At 54.1% G+C, this 22,524-nt stretch overlaps 1 protein-coding gene across 1 annotated transcript in view; it reads left to right on the forward strand.

Moving 5' to 3' along the window:
* The window catches only part of TTC16 (tetratricopeptide repeat domain 16), a 414,481-nt gene that overhangs the window by 299,949 nt on the left and 92,008 nt on the right, over positions 1-22,524 (forward strand). Inside the window, exon 10 of the mRNA XM_078646652.1 lies at positions 22,116-22,257. Coding sequence (XP_078502778.1) covers positions 22,116-22,257 — 142 coding nt within the window. The remainder of the gene's footprint in view (positions 1-22,115; positions 22,258-22,524) is intronic.

Here is a 22,524-nt window from a genome sequence, read left to right on the forward strand (position 1 = left end):
TGTGGTATCTGACTTTCTGGTGTTTTGGGAACACACGTCCCTCCGGACAAACATATTTTATTGGGGCCAATCTCTTAAGACCATTGTGGTATTGCTGCCTATCTGTGGGATCGATCTGGGTCTTCTTGTCTGTGCATTTGTCTAAGGGTTACGTGTCACCCCACCTGTGATCTGTTCGTCAGTTGCTTCAGGCCTAGGTCACGGGTCCTGCCTGATGATGCACTTCTTATTTGGGGTTGAGGTGGAGGTCATATTGGGTGACTTCAACAACGAAAATGCAAGTTCGTTATTATACGTTCATATATCATGATGTGCATTGATATAGTATTTTCCAATATAAACATTTCCCCTCTAGTTGAATTTTCAACTACATCATTTACCCCATACTTCATGACAATCTCACTGTTCGAGGTTTGCTGTGTTTCTGTTGTGTCTATTATAATTCCGTAGTTACTTGCATTCTACCTAATTTGAGGTCTGCATTTTTATAGCAGGAAACTCCCACTTGTAGAAAACCACACAAAAATAGCACAAGAAGAGCAATTGGAAACAATGACAGGCACAGTCTGGTCACCCATCAGAGGAACCAGGAAAATAAGTTTATAAACCTGTTCTGCTCCTTCATCCTTCTTCATTTGAGCTTGTGGACAATGCAGTTGGGGGATGGCAAGAGTTAGTGTCCCGTTGTCTAGGTAGTTTTCGGGGATGAAAATACAACACAATGAACCAATTTTGGCTCACACACCCCACCCTCCATTGCGGTCATCAAGTCTAACACATACCAATGTTGCATCACCATAAGGTGGATGGCTCTTAGTTCTTCCTTGATAGCGTTTCGGCTGAGCTCAGTATCGTTGATGATCTTCAGCATTACCCACCTGGTTATCTGCAACCAGTGGGAGTTTGCCTTTATTTGCAAGGTGTAGATGGGTATGGACCCTCCCACATTTTCTTGAGTGTCAGAAAACAGTCTGAATTCTTCTGGAATTTGCTCTTACTGAGCTCAGCCAAAGTAATCAGCAGTTTTTTTTCTCAAGCCTGATGCAATAGAGTTGTTTTCTTCATTAGTGGATGTTGGGACAACTTGGACATATCTTCTCCAGGGATGACCAGGGTTGGGTTCTGTATGGGTACGAGGGTGCAGAGGCCCCGCCATCTGGGGACGAGCTGAGTGTAGGCGAACTCCCCACATTCATTGCTAGAAGGTATCCATCAACACAGAGGTGCCCTATTGCATATCTTTTACACAATTCTTGTTAGTGGCAAGTTGAATTGTTCCTTTGCCTCTGAAACACATGGAATACAGTATAAGTTTCCGTACAATTAGGGGTACTCCTTCCCCGTTAGCCATGTGTACCTATCTATCTCAGTGTCCCAGATTTCCTGATATGGGCTATCTATGCTGGCATTAAACCCTTCCCTTCTAGACTCATTTCCCCTTCTATCATCAAGGTGAATGGCCCTGAGCAGGAATTCCATATCTAGGGTCCATTTGTTATTAAGGAATACTGCCCCAGATACGCTAAGGACCACCTTGGGGCCATGGACAGAGGCAGGAGCGGACATGTTTGTGCACTGGTGCGATGACCTTGTCACCTCCAAGAACGTCTTCTCTGGAAAATTTTGGGGCCAAACAGTGTCCTTCACTATAGTGACTAGCCTGCGTATCATGTCTTTGCCAGTTTGAATGTTGCTAGGCTCGGGAAAAACATGTAGTGCTGTGGGGTTGGTTTCTTACAGGGTGATGTTTACCACTACTCTATAGGATTCTTCCATACTGGGTTGTATCTTGGCCCTAATCCTACACAGATACAGGTGGATGAGCCATTTTGCTTTTTCAGGGCCTATTTCTTGGGATAAGTAAAATCTGTCTGCGCCCACGGCGTGGGGTAACAGCAAGCAGCCATAGCGCAACCTAGCCGATGTCTGGGCGCAGGCGGCAGTCATGTGCTGATACCATGTGTTGTGCAAGAGTGCTCTGTGTAGTGTGTGTGGAATACTAGTGTTTGGTTCAGTGTAAATGTAAGTGAGCTGGGAGAGGTCCCTACGCAAGCGATGTAGAAATGTCGAGGTAGGCTCCATATTACTTGGCAGATTTATTGCTACGGAAGGATGCGGCTAAGCAGATGGTGTTCAAAGATACAACAAGACATGACTTTTGCAATGTTGCAAGTCTTGTGATGGTGTCTGGAGCGGTCGTCTGCAGTTTTCTAGCATCCGGGGGTGTCTTTGCTCGGCACAGCGTAAAGAGCTGTGGGTTGTAGGTTAGCTTTTAGAGACACATACATCATTATTCAGTCTTCGGGAAATTCCTGGGCCTTTCCTTATAGGGGCATATTCTTTACATTTGTTTAGCGCAACATTTTAGTGTGGTATCGGAAGGTGGCCCCAGTTGGGGCAGATATTTAGAGTACAGTGAGTGTTTAGTCAAGGGTAGCCTGAGTTTTATTTTGTTGGTCATTTGGTCCTCCCACCTCCCAAAGGTGAGTGGTTTAGCAGGGTGATCTTCGTTGGTGTGTGGATGTCTCTTTTTACCTACTATTGGTTTTGTGGGTGTTGTCAATGCGGATACTGCATTTTGACCTACACATGTGTGATGCGCTGTGAAGGGAAGGAGGCGTATCATAAATTGGGGGTTGTGGGTAATGCGACGTGTGCCGAGGACACGTGTATGCCCCTCTGGTCCCTGCATGTGGCATGTAACCAGGTTTTCCCAAATGGAGTCGTGTTTTGACTATGCCCTTTATCTGGAAGCCTCGTTTTTGGGCTACTAATGGGCTGCTTCCTGCAGGTCATTGGGCGCCTTCCTAAGGCCTCGTGTAGTGTTGGTTTTTGTTGGGGTTGAGCAGCTGCTCTGCAGCCAGTGTGGTTCAGATGTGGCAATGACTGGGATTGCGCCTATTGCTCCCTTGGATGAGTTTGTGAGGCCCTGTGTTATTTGCTTCAACAAGATGAGTGTGGTGGTGAGCGTGTCCATGCACCCTGTGTGGGGGCTGCGATTGTCATCTACAGAACCCCGTCCCCTCTCAGCGCCCCTCTCTCCCTCGGATCCAGGATGCTTTGGTACTTCTTACCCGATGACACACTATTCTCGCTGTTTTCGAGAGACATGATCCAATTGGCAGACTTTGGGTGTGTGGAAGCATAAAAGGAGAGGAGGCGGCATGAGATCGCGCTTACAATGGAAGTCAGGTGCGTGGCTGGGACATGTCCTGCTGTGGGTTGTTGATCTGGCAACCTATAAATCCTAAATCTGGTGGCTCGTTGCGTGGTGCAGAGCCCTCCGGCCCCCTCGACTGGTGGGTTGGTGTAGCCTAGTGCAAGAATGACTGGCATGACCAGCATCAGAGAGTATCTCTGTGCCGGTGTATGGTGGGGGGGTACGGGCTCCTTGCTTGCGGATTCTGGGACAGAATTGTCGGTCGGGGGCACCTCGAAGATGGCCCTCAGTTCTAACAGTTCCTCTCTTTTAGTCTTTTCCTGTACTAAGTATTTGCTCTGAATGTTCATCCGCGTGTGTTAGATTATGTTTGTGTCGAAGGTTCCCCCCTCTAGCCAGGGGAAAGCGTATGTCTTGGTGTGTGCATGCCATTCACACCTAAATTTATCCAGGATTTTTAGCCTGCTTGGGGAATCTAGTTCGCATGTGGTTTGAAGGCGACTCTATGATGGGTTGGACTCTTTTTGAGGGATTTGGTGCCCTTCTAGACTTCTCGGGTTCTTTAAATGAACTTAAATCCTACTCAGTTCATGGGGAAAGACTATGTACATGTGGTTATGTTGGCGATAATTACTTTTACTATGAGCTCAGCTTAGGACAAAGATGCATCAAACAAAGTTAGTACATAAAACAACACATGAAAAATACCAATGTCTAAGAAAGGGCAATGGTCATTTCAACACATTATGGATTGTGTTTTAGCAAAAGAACAGGAAAATGTGGACAAATGATGACTTTTTCATATCGCGCATAGAATCGTTAACTGGACATAACATTCAACATAGAACACAGTTGCAATAATTTATTAACACCACAACATCAAGAACAAGCATCGGCATAGCCAATAGGTCTCGCTTTTGGGACCTTGTAAGTATTTAGTTATGCAGCACAATATCCTCGGTGCAACAACATTAACTGTTGCATGGCTAAACACTTATAAGGTCCCAAAGGCAAGACCTATTGGCTATGCCAATGCTTGTTAGTAACTTGTGAACTGTTTGGGCTAGAAACAACTTTAGTTTTTCTTCAAATGTGCATATTATGTAGCAAACGAAGGATTATGTGGCACATCTATATGCGAAAATCTATCGGCTTTGTTAATGTTCATATGCTGAATGTACAATTCGGCAGGCGGCTTCTACTGCATAAGCCGCTCACTGAGTTATTATTGAGGTTGGTGTGCGGCATTTAGGAGAGAGTCAGTTTTCCAGACAATAAATCATTTCTTTTCAGCAGATTGGCTGTTTTACACAACACAGGGTGACCGCTGCGGGCCTTTATTTTTACTACAGCGCTGAGTGCACCGTGATACCTCTGGCTCGGGGGGCATCCAAGCTTCCCGCGCTGGCGCTCCGCTTTCCTGGTTTCCTGAAGCTCTGCTCAGGAACCGGCGGCCAGATCAATAAATGCAACAAGCATTGGCATACACACTAGGGGGCAGATTTACAAGCCCCGTACGCAACATTTGTGCCGCCGTTGCTTCACTTTTGTGATGCAGCGGCGGCTTAAATCCAGCGCCATGCTGCGGGGTATTTACAACGTGATGCATCTAGGGAGATGCATCACGTTGTAAAACCCTGCACCACATGTGGGCGTTTCGGCGCAGGGGGGAGGGGGCATTCCAGTGCAGGAACGCCTCCTAAAATTGGCTGAGTGAAATCTACAAGATTTCACTCAGTCACTTTTACGTCCGTGCTGCGTCAAAACCCTGCGTCTGCTTGAAGCAGGCGTAAGGATTGACGCAGCATGTTAGGCATAGCAGCACCCCGAGTCTGGCTGGAGCTGTGTCGCGCTTGCGACGCAACTCCAGCAATGCGTCACCTTTACGGCAGCAGATGCGTCACACATCTGTCTATTCTTGCCACATGGTGCGCCGCATTGTAAATGTGGCGCATCCATATTTGTTTTTATTGCATTTTCAACAGATAACAAAACAAAGCCATGGAATGCCAACACGGAGCCAATTGTAGCATACATAAAGTACATAGTGCATATGTCATCACAGCATTTCATATCCCAGCACACGTTGCGATAGTATACATCAAAAACTGGACATAAAAAATGTTGGGTCATATTTCAAGGACGAGAATTATGGACAACGGCAGAGGTGCAGTCAACAGGGTCAGCGCCTCCAACCTATTTCTCAGCACTGCAGAAACCTCCCGGCACAAACACATAACACAAAGGGGATTCCAACTCACGGTCCCATTAGGTAGCATACAAGTACATTCTACACGAGTCAATGTAGTATTATTACATTTCTGACTGTATCTACACACATCCTTCATCTTGCAGCATCTGATCTGTAGACAACCGTGCCCAGTCCAAGAAAGGCCCCCATATATCCTTCGGGCGAGATGTGGAGGGCATTTGTTCCCAGAAGAGTTTTAACAGGGTGTGGCCGTATGTCACATCCCTTAGCCAAGCCTTGAAATCAGGTACTCGCTTTCTACCCCAGTGAACAGCAACTTGTCGGTGAGCATAGAGCAGCAGAAGGGCATGCAATTTGCGCTTTTTGAGCACTGTGTCTCGCACATATCCCAAATTCCCCAGCATCGGAGATGGCGGGTCATCTCTACCTATTATCTGATTCACTGCATTGAATATTTCACTCCAAAATGTATGCAAGTGCAGAGAGTCCCATGCCACATGCAGAAAAGTAGCCTGATCCTGCCCACATCTCCAACACTTAGCGTCCTCTCTGAACCGCATGCGATGCAAACTAACCGGCGTCCTATAATATCTATGTAAAAACTTGAATTGAATCAGTCGCAAGCGGTAATTTGGGGGCAACTCTGTCAACTGACTACAGCAATAACCCCACTGCTCCTCCGTTATCTGTGGACTCAATTCACTATTCCAAATCTCCATTGACTTAGGTATCAACACTGGATAGTTTGACTGCATAATCGTGTAGAGTCTCGTTATCAGTTTCTTGGCCGACTGTGACTTAAGTACATTTTCCAGTGGTAACATGGTCGGGGGAGCTTCAGGGAACTGTGCATTCATCGCACGGCACGCCGTGCGCAGTTGGTGATATAAAAAACCTTTCAGCAAACGGCACTACACCTTCGTCAGTATCCAATGGGAGGGGCCTAAATTTACCTTCTGGATAAAGGTCAGCGAATGTATGCAATTTCAGCGTAGCAGTTAGGGTCTTAGCAACCCCTCTCTCCATACATGCGAACATGGGGTTATTGTCTAATATCATTGATGGCGCATACAGCGTAGCCACGCCTGCACGCTTCTGCAGCTCCCGCCACACCCAACATAACGTTCCAGAAGTGTCCACTTCTTCCCGTGGTCGACTAGCATTACGATATAGCGCCACTACATTTACCTTCTCTGCCTCGACTGTAATGTTCCACTCAGTGTCCACAGTCTCACACTCCGTCCGGGCTTCTTTACGGGGTGTTTAGCGAGTTTGCGCAGCTTCTGGAGGTCAGCGCCCATGCGGCCTACATTTAACCATGGCGCACCGGACTCGATTTTGGAAGCAGCGCCTCGTCCCTTACGTCTGCATCCGCGGCTTTGCATGGGCTTGCCACTCGTCCCGCCGAATCTCCGCAATGCAGCCGCGTCGTACGCCTCCGCTCCACCAAGTGTGCACAGTTGTCTTCCTCACTGGTTTTGGCGTTTAGCACATCAGCAGCGACTCTGTGTACAGGATAAATTTAGGATTATTGCCCCGATCGGCGGAGCGCGCTCAGCAAGCACCCATCTCGCAGCACGGCTAGCCACGCCCCCCAAATGTGGCGCATCCATGGTGGCGCAGGGATATGCAGGGATGCGCCAGTTATTGTAAATCTGCCCCTAGGTCTCACCTTTGAGACCTTGTAAGTATTTAGTCATGCACCACATTATCCTGGATGCTTCAACAACTACAGATGCAGTATTTTTCCATTCCTGGTTAATGTAGTCACATTAATAGTGGATCTGGTAGGATAAGGGGATATGCACACAAAACATAATGGCAATGCAGAGCACATGAGACATACCAACAAGTGTATGCACATTCAAAGAGGCACATACGCAGACGCAGATAAACAATGGGGGAAAGGGTCAGCTTGTGGACACATAGAAGCAGGGAGCTACGTTAAACAAAACCTATACAAAAAGAGAGCCGTAGAGATTCCTACTCGAATACGCGTGCACAAGCACTATACAGTCGAGTTTGTATATCCTGCACTGCTCTGTGGTTTTGGGTCACACTGATGCTAGCTTGCGGGGGTTGCAGGCAGAAGAAACACAGGGAAAACAACCAACAGATGAGTATGCATATCAGTTGTAAGAAAAAGTAGGGGTGAAGGAGATAGACTGCAGAGACATGCAGTAAAAAAGAGTACATGTCAAAAATTAAACAAGCAAAGGCTCTATTTCTTCTTACTTCGAAAAACGTGCCATGAACAATATGGGGTGGTAAATATATCGGCGTGTGGTGGGCGTGTTGAGTTAAATCACAGGGAGTGGGAGGAGGGTGCGGGGTGCTAAGCGCAGTTTGTTCTGAAACTTCCGAACATAAAATAAATACCAACAGAGGCAGATTAGCGAGGCCACGAGTGCAACAGAGCCTGTGCTTGTGCACCTAAAAGTGGCAAATAATCCATTTGGCAATAAAGACTCAAGTTGCCGTGGACATTTTACCTGGTGCTAGTATGTCTTCCATTTCCTGATGTGACGCAATACGCAAACTGAAGTTAACTAAACGACATAAAAGAAATCTTAACAAGAACAGAGTAGCATGTGCTTTTAAAGAGAAGAAGCGCATCATGGCTGATATGTATCACAGTTCAAAAAATGAGGACTAAAAATCAGATTTACAGGGTCGTTCGGAGCAGCATCGATGAGCAGAAGGTGGTGGGAGATGGCACAGGGAGATGTGGTGATTTATGCCAAATATGAAGCGCAGCGGCCACCAGGCTGATAAGAGGCACAGCCTTGCACACCCACAAACCGAAGTAATCGTTGTAAATAAAAAACAAGCATTGGCCGCACGCGAGCGGCCGCTAGACGCAATATGTGGTGGGGGAAGGGGAGAAGCGGGAGTTGTGTGCGTGCATAGCCAAAGCTTGGGAAAAAAAAGGACGCGAGTGGTGCGCGTGCACGATGCACGCTCCATGCCAGCAAAAAGCATGTGGTAGGACTTTTCAAAGCCCCCTACTAAATGTCTCGCAGGGCAGCGCATGTGCTGGCGCAGGCGAGACCTCAAAAGGAATCAATCAAGAATTCACAATAGAAGTAAAAGAGAAAAAAAACAATAGAGAAGAAAAAATGATGACTGTGTCAAAAAATCTTGGCGCTCTGAGCGCATGGTGCCGATGATGAGGGGAGGCGTTGCACGGTACACGGGACTAAGGGCCAGATGTAGGTGTCCAAATACCGGTCGGAAACGGCCGAAAATACCGATTTTCGGCCGTTTCCGACCGGTATTTGGACATTGGTATGTAGGGGCATGTAAAATTACACAATCGGTAATTTTACCGATTCGGTAAAATACCGAATTGGTAAAATTACCGATTCAGTAATTTGAGATGTAGGTAGCACTGTTTTCAGTGCTACAAGGGTTTACGAATTCTTAATTTACCACCAACTAGTAGTTGGTGGTAAATTAAGAAAACCATTTAAAAAGCATTTTATTTGCTTTTTAAACAGTGCCATGTTGCAGACATACATGCCCTAAGGGCATGTATGTCAGCAACATGTGCACCCACGCACAATTGAGGGGTGCAACAGGGTGTCAAAGTGACACCCTGCCACCCTTCAATATTTCCCACAATTACCGAATCGGTATTTACCGATTCGGTAATTGACATTGATTCCTATGGGCCTCAAGGCCCATAGGAAACAATAGCAGTTACAGACTCGGTAAATACCGATTCATGAATTACCGAAGCATACCGATTCGGTAATTAATTCGGTAAATATACCTACATCCCGATTGCCAGTTCTTAAATACCGAATCGGTATGATTCGGTATTTAAGAATCGGTAATCGGAGATTACCTACATCTGGCCCCTAGTGAGCCCGGCAGTCTGTAAATATCGGCTCTGGGACAAAGATAGCAACAATTTATGCAGATAATAAGGAATAGCTCGACAACTAGAGGCCATGCTTGGCCAAGCACAAGCTACACCTTAATCTCCAAGGTCCAAATTTTTCCCTAACATCCGACCTACATTCAATGTCACACCCAGGGGCCATGTGTATCATATGTGTCATGCCCAGCAATCCAAGCGACTAGCACCACTCCTTTCTTTCAGATACTACCAGTGTTAAGAAACCAATAGCACTATTCTTTTAGCGGGAGGGTGCTCAGGTTAAGTTTTTTTGCTTTTTCTTAGTTTGCGATATGCCAAATGCTGGGACTAAGGATCAGATGTAGTCTCTTATCCACCGACTACGGCTCCAGGAAGGGTCTCCGCTCTGTGGATTCAGCAGAACCGTTCTTGCTCCACAGATGTGACTCTGTATAAGCGGGGTCCTACTCCTTCGGCTGCTGTAGGGCTCGAAGAACCAATCTCTCCTCTCTGGCTTGCCTAGATGTTGCTTAAATATAAATTTAACATAAAAAATAAAAGACAAGAGGGGTTTGGCCAAACAGGAACAACGCAGCTACCGGGAGAGCAGACAACAGAGTTGGGGGGGATGAAGACTGTCTCGAAGCACATTGGTTTCAGCCATCATTTTATACATGACATTCAGCATCATAATGTAATTTATACATTCCTTTGGTCACTCGAACAGAAGCGCAGGTGTGGATCGACCTTGCGTTGATACAATGCCGGCCTGTGGGTACCTGTCCAGACGTCCGGGATGGGGGGCGTGTGATCACTGCGTGAAGTGTGCATGCTTTTTTTCTGATTGGCAGAGTGTTCCTAGCTTAGTGTGGTATCTGACTTTATGGTGTTTTGGGAACGAGTACCCCTCCACCCAAACGTGTTTTATTGGGCCAATCTCCTAAAACCATTGTGGTGTCACTGCCTATCTGTGGGATCAATCATGGTTTTCCTGTTCGCACGTTTGTCTAAGGGTTGTATGTCCATCAGTGGCGCCAGGCCTAGGTTGCAGGGCCTGCCTGACCATGTACTTCTGACTGGGGGGTTTGGGGCGGTCACGTTGGGTGAATTCAACAACGATGGTGCAAGTTCTTTATTATACGCACATATATCATGATGTACATTGACATCATATTTTCCAATATTAACACATTAAACCTCAGCCTCTCCCTCCAGCACACATGGAAGCTCAGCCTCCTCCCTCCGGTACACACTGCAACTCAGCCTCCTCGCTCCAGCACACACGGAAGCTCAGCCTCCTCGCTCCAGCACACACTGAAGCTCAGTCTCTTCTCTTCAGTACACACTGAAGCTCAGCCTCCTCCCTCCGGTACACACTGAAGCTCAGCCTCCTCGCTGCAGTACACACTGAAGCTCAGCCTCCTCCCTCCAGCACACACGGAAGCTCAGCCTCCTCCCTCCAGCACACACGGAAGCTCAACCTCCTCCCTCCAGTACACACGGAAGCTCAGTCTCTTCTCTTTAGTACACACGGAAGCTCAGTCTCTTCTCTTCAGTACACACTGAAGCTCAGCCTCCTCCCTCCAGCAGACATGGAAGCTCAGCCTCCTCCCTCCGGAACACACGGAAGCTCAGCCTCTTCTCTCCAGCACACACTGAAGCTCAGCCTCCTCGCTCCAGCACACACAGAAGCTCAGCCTCCTCCCTCCAGCAGACACGGAAGCTCAGCCTCCTCCCTCCGGTACACACGGAAGCTCAGCCTCCTCCCTCCGGCACACACAGAAGCTCAGCCTCCTCCCTCCAGCAGACATGGAAGCTCAGCCTCCTCCCTCCGGAACACACGGAAGCTCAGCCTCTTCTCTCCAGCACACACTGAAGCTCAGCCTCCTCGCTCCAGCACACACAGAAGCTCAGCCTCCTCCCTCCAGCTCACACGGAAGCTCAGCCTCCTCCCTCCGGTACACACTGCAGCTCAGCCTCCTCGCTCCGGTACACACGGAAGCTCAGCCTCCTCCCTCCAGCACATACTGAAGCTCAGCCTCCTCCCTCCAGTACACACGGAAGCTCAGCCTCCTCCCTCCGGTACACACTGAAGCTCAGCCTCCTCCCTCCAGTACACACGGAAGCTCAGCCTCCTCCCTCCAGCACACACGGAAGCTCAGCCTCCTCGCTCCGGTACACACTGAAGCTCAGCCTCCTCCCTCCAGCACACACTGAAACTCAGCCTCCTCCTCCAGCACACACGGAAGCTCAGCCTCCTCGCTCCGGTACACACTGAAGCTCAGCCTCCTCGCTCCGATACACACTGAAGCTCAGCCTCCTCCCTCCAGCACACACGGAAGCTCAGCCTCCTCCCTCCAGTACACACGGAAGCTCGGCCTCCTCCCTCCAGCACACACTGAAGCTCAGCCTCCTCCCTTCGGTACACACTGAAGCTAAGCCTCCTCCCTCCAGCACACACTGAAGCTCAGCCTCCTCCCTCCAGCACACACGGAAGCTCAGTCTCTTCTCTTCAGTACACACTGAAGCTCAGCCTCCTCCCTCCGGTACACACTGAAGCTCAGCCTCCTCGCTGCAGTACACACTGAAGCTCAGCCTCCTCCCTCCAGCACACACGGAAGCTCAGCCTCCTCCCTCCAGCACACACGGAAGCTCAACCTCCTCCCTCCAGTACACACGGAAGCTCAGTCTCTTCTCTTTAGTACACACGGAAGCTCAGTCTCTTCTCTTCAGTACACACTGAAGCTCAGCCTCCTCCCTCCGGTACACACGGAAGCTCAGCCTCCTCCCTCCAGCACACACGGAAGCTCAGCCTCCTTCCTCCGGTACACACAGAAGCTCAGTCTCTTCTCTTCAGTACACACTGAAGCTCAGCCTCCTCCCCTCGGTACACACGGAAGCTCGGCCTCCTCCCTCCAGCACACACTGAAGCTCAGCCTCCTCCCTCCGGTACACACGGAAGCTCAGTCTCTTCTCTTCAGTACACACTGAAGCTCAGTCTCCTCCCTCCAGCACACACGGAAGCTCAGCCTCCTCCCTCCGGTACACACGGAAGCTCAGCCTCCTCCCCTCGGTACACACGGAAGCTCAGCCTCCTCCCTCCGGTACACACGGAAGCTCAGCCTCCTCCCTCCGGTACACACGGCAGCTCAGCCTCCTCCCTCCGGTACACACTGAAGCTCAGCCTCCTCCCCTCGGTACACACGGAAGCTCAGCCTCCTCCCTCCGGTACACACGGAAGCTCAGCCTCCTCCCTCCGGTACACACGGAAGCTCAGCCTCCTCCCCTTGGTACACACGGAAGCTCAGCCTACTCCCTCCGGTACACACGGAAGCTCAGCCTCCTCCCTCCGGTACACACGGCAGCTCAGCCTCCTCCCTCCGGTACACACTGAAGCTCAGCCTCCTCCCCTCGGTACACACGGAAGCTCAGCCTCCTCCCTCCGGTACACACGGAAGCTCAGCCTCCTCCCTCTGGTATACACTGAAGCTCAGCCTCCTCGCTCCAGCACACACTGAAGCTCAGCCTCCTCCCTCCAGCAGACACGGAAACTCATCCTCCTCCCTCCGGTACACACAGAAGCTCAGCCTCCTCCCTCCAGCAGACACGGAAGCTCAGCCTCCTCCCGCCGGTACACACGGAAGCTCAGCCTCCTCCCTCCGGCACACACAGAAGCTCAGCCTCCTCCCTCCAGCAGACATGGAAGCTCAGCCTCCTCCCTCCGGAACACACGGAAGCTCAGTCTCTTCTCTCCAGCACACACTGAAGCTCAGCCTCCTCGCTCCAGTACACACTGAAGCTCAGCCTCCTCCCTCCGGTACACACTGAAGCTCAGCCTCCTCCCTCCAGCAGACATGGAAGCTCAGCCTCCTCCCTCCAGCAGACACGGAAGCTCAGCCTCCTCCCTCCGGTACACACGTAAGCTCAGCCTCCTCCCTCCGGCACACACAGAAGCTCAGCCTCCTCCCTCCAGCAGACATGGAAGCTCAGCCTCCTCCCTCCGGAACACACGGAAGCTCAGTCTCTTCTCTCCAGCACACACTGAAGCTCAGCCTCCTCGCTCCAGTACACACTGAAGCTCAGCCTCCTCCCTCCGGTACACACTGAAGCTCAGCCTCCTCCCTCCAGCACACACGGAAGCTCAGCCTCCTCGCTCCGGTACACACTGAAGCTCAGCCTCCTCGCTCCGATACACACTGAAGCTCAGCCTCCTCCCTCCAGCACACACGGAAGCTCAGCCTCCTCCCTCCAGTACACACGGAAGCTCGGCCTCCTCCCTCCAGCACACACTGAAGCTCAGCCTCCTCCCTCCAGCACACACGGAAGCTCAGTCTCTTCTCTTCAGTACACACTGAAGCTCAGCCTCCTCCCTCCGGTACACACTGAAGCTCAGCCTCCTCGCTCCAGTACACACTGAAGCTCAGCCTCCTCCCTCCAGCACACACGGAAGCTCAGCCTCCTCCCTCCAGCACACACGGAAGCTCAACCTCCTCCCTCCAGTACACACGGAAGCTCAGTCTCTTCTCTTTAGTACACACAGAAGCTCAGTCTCTTCTCTTCAGTACACACTGAAGCTCAGCCTCCTCCCTCCGGTACACACGGAAGCTCAGCCTCCTCCCTCCAGCACACACGGAAGCTCAGCCTCCTTCCTCCGGTACACACAGAAGCTCAGTCTCTTCTCTTCAGCACACACTGAAGCTCAGCCTCCTCCCCTCGGTACACACGGAAGCTCGGCCTCCTCCCTCCAGCACACACTGAAGCTCAGCCTCCTCCCTCCGGTACACACGGAAGCTCAGTCTCTTCTCTTCAGTACACACTGAAGCTCAGTCTCCTCCCTCCAGCACACACGGAAGCTCAGCCTCCTCCCTCCGGTACACACGGAAGCTCAGCCTCCTCCCCTCGGTACACACGGAAGCTCAGCCTCCTCCCTCCGGTACACACGGAAGCTCAGCCTCCTCCCTCCGGTACACACGGCAGCTCAGCCTCCTCCCTCCGGTACACACTGAAGCTCAGCCTCCTCCCCTCGGTACACACGGAAGCTCAGCCTCCTCCCCTCGGTACACACGGAAGCTCAGCCTCCTCCCTCCGGTACACACGGAAGCTCAGCCTCCTCCCTCCGGTACACACGGAAGCTCAGCCTCCTCCCCTTGGTACACACGGAAGCTCAGCCTCCTCCCTCCGGTACACACGGAAGCTCAGCCTCCTCCCTCCGGTACACACGGCAGCTCAGCCTCCTCCCTCCGGTACACACTGAAGCTCAGCCTCCTCCCCTCGGTACACACGGAAGCTCAGCCTCCTCCCTCCGGTACACACGGAAGCTCAGCCTCCTCCCTCCGGTATACACTGAAGCTCAGCGTCCTCGCTCCAGCACACACTGAAGCTCAGCCTCCTCCCTCCAGCAGACACGGAAACTCATCCTCCTCCCTCCGGTACACACAGAAGCTCAGCCTCCTCCCTCCAGCAGACACGGAAGCTCAGCCTCCTCCCGCCGGTACACACGGAAGCTCAGCCTCCTCCCTCCGGCACACACAGAAGCTCAGCCTCCTCCCTCCAGCAGACATGGAAGCTCAGCCTCCTCCCTCCGGAACACACGGAAGCTCAGTCTCTTCTCTCCAGCACACACTGAAGCTCAGCCTCCTCGCTCCAGTACACACTGAAGCTCAGCCTCCTCCCTCCGGTACACACTGAAGCTCAGCCTCCTCCCTCCAGCAGACATGGAAGCTCAGCCTCCTCCCTCCAGCAGACACGGAAGCTCAGCCTCCTCCCTCCGGTACACACGGAAGCTCAGCCTCCTCCCTCCGGCACACACAGAAGCTCAGCCTCCTCCCTCCAGCAGACATGGAAGCTCAGCCTCCTCCCTCCGGAACACACGGAAGCTCAGTCTCTTCTCTCCAGCACACACTGAAGCTCAGCCTCCTCGCTCCAGTACACACTGAAGCTCAGCCTCCTCCCTCCGGTACACACTGAAGCTCAGCCTCCTCCCTCCAGTACACACTGAAGCTCAGCCTCCTCCCTCCGGTACACACAGAAGCTCAGTCTCTTCTCTTCAGTACACACTGAAGCTCGGCCTCCTCCCTCCGGTACACACGGAAGCTCGGCCTCCTCCCTCCAGTACACACAGAAGCTCAGTCTCTTCTCTTCAGTACACACTGAAGCTCAGCCTCCTCCCTCCGGTACACACGGAAGCTCAGTCTCTTCTCTTCAGTACACACTGAAGCTCAGCCTCCTCCCTCCAGCACACACGGAAGCTCAGCCTCCGCCCTCCAATACACACTGAAGCTCAGCCTCCTCGCTCCGGTACACACTGAAGCTCAGCCTCCTCGCTCCAGCACACATTGAAGCTCAGCCTCCTCCCTCCAGCACACACGGAAGCTCAGCCTCCGCCCTCCAGTACACACTGAAGCTCAGCCTCCACCCTCCAGCACACACGGAAGCTCAGCCTCCGCCCTCCAGTACACACTGAAGCTCAGCCTCCTCGCTCCGGTACACACTGAAGCTCAGTCTCCTCTCTCCAGCACACACGGAAGCTCAGCCTCCTTCCTCCGGTACACACTGAAGCTCAGCCTCCTCCCTCCAGTACACACGGAAGCTCAGCCTCCTCCCTCCAGCACACTCGGAAGCTCAGCCTCCTCCCTCCAGTACACATGGAAGCTCGGCCTCCTCCCTCCAGCACACACTGAAGCTCAGCCTCCTCCCTCCGGTACACACTGAAGCTCAGCCTCCTCCCTCCGGTACACACAGAAGCTCAGCCTCCACGCTCCAGTAGACACTGAAGCTCAGCCTCCTCCCTCCAGCACACACGGAAGCTCAGCCTCCTCCCTCCAGCACACACGGAAGCTCAACCTCCTCCCTCCAGTACACACGGAAGCTCAGTCTCTTCTCTTCAGTACACACTGAAGCTCAGCCTCCTTCCTCCAGTACACACGGAAGCTCAGTCTCTTCTCTTTAGTACACACGGAAGCTCAGTCTCTTCTCTTCAGTACACACTGACGCTCAGCCTCCTCCCTCCGGTACACACGGAAGCTCAGCCTCCTCCCTCCAGCACACACGGAAGCTCAGCCTCCTTCCTCCGGTACACACGGAAGCTCAGCCTCCTTCCTCCGGTACACACAGAAGCTCAGTCTCTTCTCTTCAGTACACACTGAAGCTCAGCCTCCTCCCCTCGGTACACACGGAAGCTCGGCCTCCTCCCTCCAGCACACACTGAAGCTCAGCCTCCTCCCTCCGGTACACACGGAAGCTCAGTCTCTTCTCTTCAGTACACACTGAAGCTCAGTCTCCTCCCTCCAGCACACACGGAAGCTCAGCCTCCTCCCTCCGGTACACACGGAAGCTCAGCCTCCTCCCCTCCGTACACACGGAAGCTCAGCCTCCTCCCTCCGGTACACACGGCAGCTCAGCCTTCTCCCTCCGGTACACACTGAAGCTCAGCCTCCTCCCCTCAGTACACACGGAAGCTCAGCCTCCTCCCTCCGGTACACACGGAAGCTCAGCCTCCTCCCTCCGGTACACACGGAAGCTCAGCCTCCTCCCCTCGGTACACACGGAAGCTCAGCCTCCTCCCTCCGGTACACACGGAAGCTCAGCCTCCTCCCTCCGGTACACACTGAAGCTCAGCCTCCTCCCCTCGGTACACATGGAAGCTCAACCTCCTCGCTCCAGCACACACTGAAGCTCAGCCTCCTCCCTCCAGCAGACACGGAAGCTCATCCTCCTCCCTCCAGCACACACAGAAGCTCAGCCTCCACCCTCCAGCAGACACGGAAGCTCAGCCTCCTCCCTCCGGTACACACGGAAGCTCAGCCTCCTCCCTCCGGCACACACAGAAGCTCAGCCTCCTCCCTCCAGCAGACATGGAAGCTCAGCCTCCTCCCTCCGGAACACACGGAAGCTCAGTCTCTTCTCTCCAGCACACACTGAAGCTCAGCCTCCTCGCTCCAGTACACACTGAAGCTCAGCCTCCTCCCTCCGGTACACACTGAAGCTCAGCCTCCTCCCTCCAGCAGACATGGAAGCTCAGCCTCCTCCCTCCAGCAGACATGGAAGCTCAGCCTCCTCCCTCCAGCAGACATGGAAGCTCAGCCTCCTCCCTCCGGAACACTCGGAAGCTCAGTCTCTTCTCTCCAGTACACACTGAAGCTCAGCCTCCTCCCTCCAGCACACACGGAAGCTCAGCCTCCGCCCTCCAGCACACATGAAAGCTCAGCCTCCTCTCTCCAGTACACACTGAAGCTCAGCCTCCTCCCTCCGGTACACACTGAAGCTCAGCCTCCTCCCTCCAGCACACACGGAAGCTCAGCCTCGGCCCTCCATTACACACTGAAGCTCAGCCTCCTCGCTCCGGTACACACTGAAGCTCAGCCTCCTCGCTCCGGTACACACGGAAGCTCAGCCTCCTTGCTCCGGTACACACGGAAGCTCAGCCTCCTCCCTCCAGCACACACGGAAGCTCAGCCTCCTTCCTCCAGTACACACGGAAGCTCAGCCTCCTCCCTCCAGCACACACGGAAGCTCAGCCTCCTCCCTCCAGCACACACGGAAGCTCAGCCTCCTCCCTCCAGCTCACACGGAAGCTCAGCCTCCTTCCTCCAGCACACATTGAAGCTCAGCATCCTTCCTCCGGTACACACTGAAGCTCAGCCTCCTCCCTCCAGTACACACTGAAGCTCAGCCTCCTCCCTCCGGTACACACGGAAGCTCAGCCTCCTCCCTCCGGTACACACGGAAGCTCAGCCTCCTCCCTCCGGTACACACGGAAGCTCAGCCTCCTCGCTCCAGCACACACTGAAGCTCATCCTCCTCCCTCCAGTACACACGGAAGCTCAGCTTCCTCCCTCCAGCACACACGGAAGCTCAGCCTCCTCTCTCCAGCACACACTGAAGCTCAGCCTCCTCCCTCCAGTACACACGGAAGCTCAGCCTCCTCTCTCCAGCACACACTGAAGCTCAGCCTCCTCCCTCCGGCACACACGGAAGCTCAGCCTCCTCCCTCCGGTACACACTGAAGCTCAGCCTCCTCCCTCCAGTACATACGGAAGCTCCGCCTCCTCCTTCCAGCACACATGGAAGCTCAGCCTCCTCCCTCCAGTACATACGGAAGCTCAGCCTCCTCCTTCCAGCACACATGGAAGCTCAGCCTCCTCCCTCCGGAACACACAGAAGCTCAGCCTCCTCCCTCCAGCAGACATGGAAGCTCAGCCTCCTCCCTCCGGAACACACGGAAGCTCAGTCTCTTCTCTCCAGCACACACTGAAGCTCAGCCTCCTCGCTCCAGTACACACTGAAGCTCAGCCTCCTCCCTCCGGTACACACTGAAGCTCAGCCTCCTCCCTCCAGCAGACATGGAAGCTCAGCCTCCTCCCTCCGGAACACACGGAAGCTCAGTCTCTTCTCTCCAGTACACACGGAAGCTCAGCCTCCGCCCTCCAGTACACACTGAAGCTCAGCCTCCTCGCTCCAGCACACACTGAAGCTCAGCCTCCTCCCTCCAGCACACACGGAAGCTCAGCCTCCGCCCTCCAGTACACACTGAAGCTCAGCCTCCTCCCTCCAGCACACATGGAAGCTCAGCCTCCTCGCTCCAGTACACACTGAAGCTCAGCCTCCTCGCTCCGGTACACACGGAAGCTCAGTCTCCTCCATCCGGCACACACTGAAGCTCAGCCTCCTCCCTCCAGCACACACGGAAGCTCAGCCTCCTTCCTCCAGTACACACGGAAGCTCAGCCTCCTTCCTCCAGCACACACGGAAGCTTGGCCTCCTCCCTCCGGTACACACGGAAGCTTGGCCTCCTCCCTCCGGTACACACGGAAGCTCAGCCTCCTTCCTCCAGTACACACGGAAGCTTGGCCTCCTCCCTCCGGTACACACGGAAGCTCGGCCTCCTCCCTCCGGTACACACGGAAGCTCAGCCTCCTCCCTCCGGTACACACGGAAGCTCAGCCTCCTCGCTCCAGTACACACGGAAGCTCAGCTTCCTCCCTCCAGCACACACGGAAGCTCAGCCTCCTCCCTCCAGTACACACTGAAGCTCAGCCTCCTCGCTCCAGCACACACGGAAGCTCAGCCTCCTCCCTCCAGCACACACGGAAGCTCAGCCTCCTCCCTCCGGTACACAAGGAAGCTCAGCCTCCTCCATCCGGTACACACTGAAGCTCAGCCTCCTCCCTCCAGTACACACGGAAGCTCAGCCTCCTCCCTCCGGTACACAAGGAAGCTCAGCCTCCTCCCTCCGGTACACAAGGAAGCTCAGCCTCCTCCATCCGGTACACACGGCAGCTCAGTCTCTTCTCTTTAGTACACACGGAAGCTCATCCTCCTCCCTCCAGTACACACGGAAGCTCAGCCTCCTCCCTCCGGTACACACTGCAGCTCAGCCTCCTCCCTCCAGCACACACTGAAGCTCAGCCTCCTCCCTCCGGTACACACTGAAGCTCAGCCTCCTCCCTCCAGCACACACGGAAGCTCAGCCTCCGCCCTCCAGTACACACTGAAGCTCAGCCTCCTCCCTCCGGTACACACTGAAGCTCAGCCTCCTCCCTCCAGTACATACGGAAGCTCAGCCTCCTCCTTCCAGCACACACGGAAGCTCAGTCTCTTCTCTCCAGTACACACTGAAGCTCAGCCTCCTCCTTCCAGCACACACGGAAGCTCAGTCTCCTCGCTCCAGTACACACGGAAGCTCAGCCTCCTCCCTCCAGTACACACGGAGGCTCAGCCTCCTCCCTCCAGTACACACTGAAGCTCAGCCTCCTCCCTCCAGTACATACGGAAGCTCAGCCTCCTCCTTCCAGCACACACGGAAGCTCAGCCTCCTCCCTCCAGCACACACGGAAGCTCAGCCTCCTCGCTCCGGTACACACGGCAGCGCAGCCTCCTCCCTCCAGTACACACGGAAGCTCAGCCTCCTCCCTCCAGCACACACGGAAGCTCAGCCTCCTCCTTCCAGCACACACGGAAGCTCAGCCTCCTCCCTCCAGCACACACGGAAGCTCAGCCTCCTCGCTCCGGTACACACGGAAGCTCAGCCTCCTCCCTCCGGTACACAAGGAAGCTCAGCCTCCTCCCTCCGGTACACAAGGAAGCTCAGCCTCCTCCATCCGGTACACACGGCAGCTCAGTCTCTTCTCTTTAGTACACACGGAAGCTCAGCCTCCTCCCTCCGGTACACACGGAAGCTCAGCCTCCTCCCTCCAGTACACACGGAAGCTCAGTCTCTTCTCTTTAGTACACACTGAAGCTCAGCCTCCTCCCTCCAGTACATACGGAAGCTCAGCCTCCTCCCTCCGGTACATACGGAAGCTCGGCCTCCTCCCTCCAGTACATACGGAAGCTCGGCCTCCTCCCTCCAGTACACACTGAAGCTCAGCCTCCTCGCTCCGGTACATACGGAAGCTCAGCCTCCTCCTTCCAGCACACACGGAAGCTCAGCCTCCTCCCTCCAGCACACACGGAAGCTCAGCCTCCGCCCTCCAGTACACACTGAAGCTTGTCCTCCTCCCTCCGGTACACACGGAAGCTCAGCCTCCTCCCTCCAGTACACACGGAAGCTTGTCCTCCTCCCTCCGGTACACACGGAAGCTCAGCCTCCTCCCTCCGGTACACACGGAAGCTCAGCCTCCTCGCTCCAGCACACACTGAAGCTCAGCCTCCTCCCTCCAGCACACACGGAAGCTCAGCCTCCTCCCTCCAGTACACACTGAATCTCAGCCTCCTCGCTCCAGTACACACGGAAGCTTGGCCTCCTCGCTCCGGTACACACTGAAGCTCAGCCTCCTCCCTCCAGCACACACGGAAGCTCAGCCTCCTTCCTCCAGTACACACGGAAGCTCAGCCTCCTCGCTCCAGTACACACGGAAGCTTGGCCTCCTCCCTCCGGTACACACGGAAGCTCAGCCTCCTCCCTCCGGTACACACGGAAGCTCAGCCTCCTCGCTCCAGCACACACTGAAGCTCATCCTCCTCCCTCCAGTACACACGGAAGCTCAGCTTCCTCCCTCCAGCATACACTGAAGCTCAGCCTCCTCCCTCCGGCACACACTGAAGCTCAGCCTCCTCCCTCCGGCACACACTGAAGCTCAGCCTCCTCCCTCCGGCACACACTGAAGCTCAGCCTCCTCCCTCCAGCACACACTGAAGCTCAGCCTCCTCCCTCCGGTACACACGGAAGCTCAGCCTCCTCGCTCCAGTACACACGGAAGCTCAGCCTCCTCCCTCCAGTACACACGGAAGCTCAGCCTCCTCCCTCCGGTACACACGGAAGCTCAGCCTCCTCGCTCCACCACACATGGAAGCTCAGCCTCCTCCCTCCAGCACACACGGAAGCTCAGCCTCCTCCCTCCAGCACACACGGAAGCCCAGCCTCCTCCCTCCAGCACACACGGAAGCTCAGCCTCCTCCCTCCGGTACACACTGAAGCTCAGCCTCCTCCCTCCGGTACACACTGAAGCTCAGCCTCCTCCCTCCAGCACACACGGAAGCTCAGCCTCCTCGCTCCGGTACATACGGAAGCTCAGCCTCCTCCTTCCAGCACACACGGAAGCTCAGCCTCCTCCCTCCGGTACACACGGAAGGGATGTATGACATTACATCGTATGCCTTTACAACGCAAGTATTACAACGCAGTCCATTACAACGCATAGTGCTTTGGGGTGCTTCGCTCTAGATGTATGAAGCCGCTTAGGGCCACGCGAGGTGTCCCTGCGTGGCGTGATCAATCTAACTTAAGAGTTGCATCGCTCTGGCTCCCATTGCGTGGATCAAGGGCGACACAACTCTTTGATAAACGTGGCCCTAACTCTCCGCTCCGTCTCCCCAGCACCATGATTCAAACACTCTGACCGCAGAGCCCTAACCTCAGCTCATCTGTCTCCCTGCAGATTGCCTCTTCCAGCTGGGAGAGTTGAGCCTGGCCCTGGCAGATTACCAGCAGGCCCTGGAGCTGAGCCCCCTGGACAGGGGTGTGCGACACCGCATCGCAATGCTGCAGAATGAGCTGGGGCTGCAGGAGCAGCAGCAGAGGTAAAGGGGCTCAGAGGGACAGGTGGAAGGGGAGGGACAGGTGGAGCCTACCCCAGGGGCTCAGAGGGACAGGTAGAAGGCTTCCCCAGGGGCTCAGAGGGATGGGTGGAAGGCTTCCCCAGGCTCTCAGAGGGACAGGTGGAAGGCTACCCCAGAGGCACAGAGGGACAGGTGGGAGGCTTCCCCAGGGGCTCAGAGAGAGAGGTGGGAGGCTTCCCCATGGGCTCAGAGGGATAGGTGGAAAGCTTCCCCAGAGGCACAGAGGGA

The sequence above is a fragment of the Lissotriton helveticus genome, chromosome 5_2 (assembly GCF_964261635.1).
Source record: "Lissotriton helveticus chromosome 5_2, aLisHel1.1, whole genome shotgun sequence".
NCBI classification, from domain to species: Eukaryota; Metazoa; Chordata; class Amphibia; order Caudata; family Salamandridae; genus Lissotriton; species Lissotriton helveticus.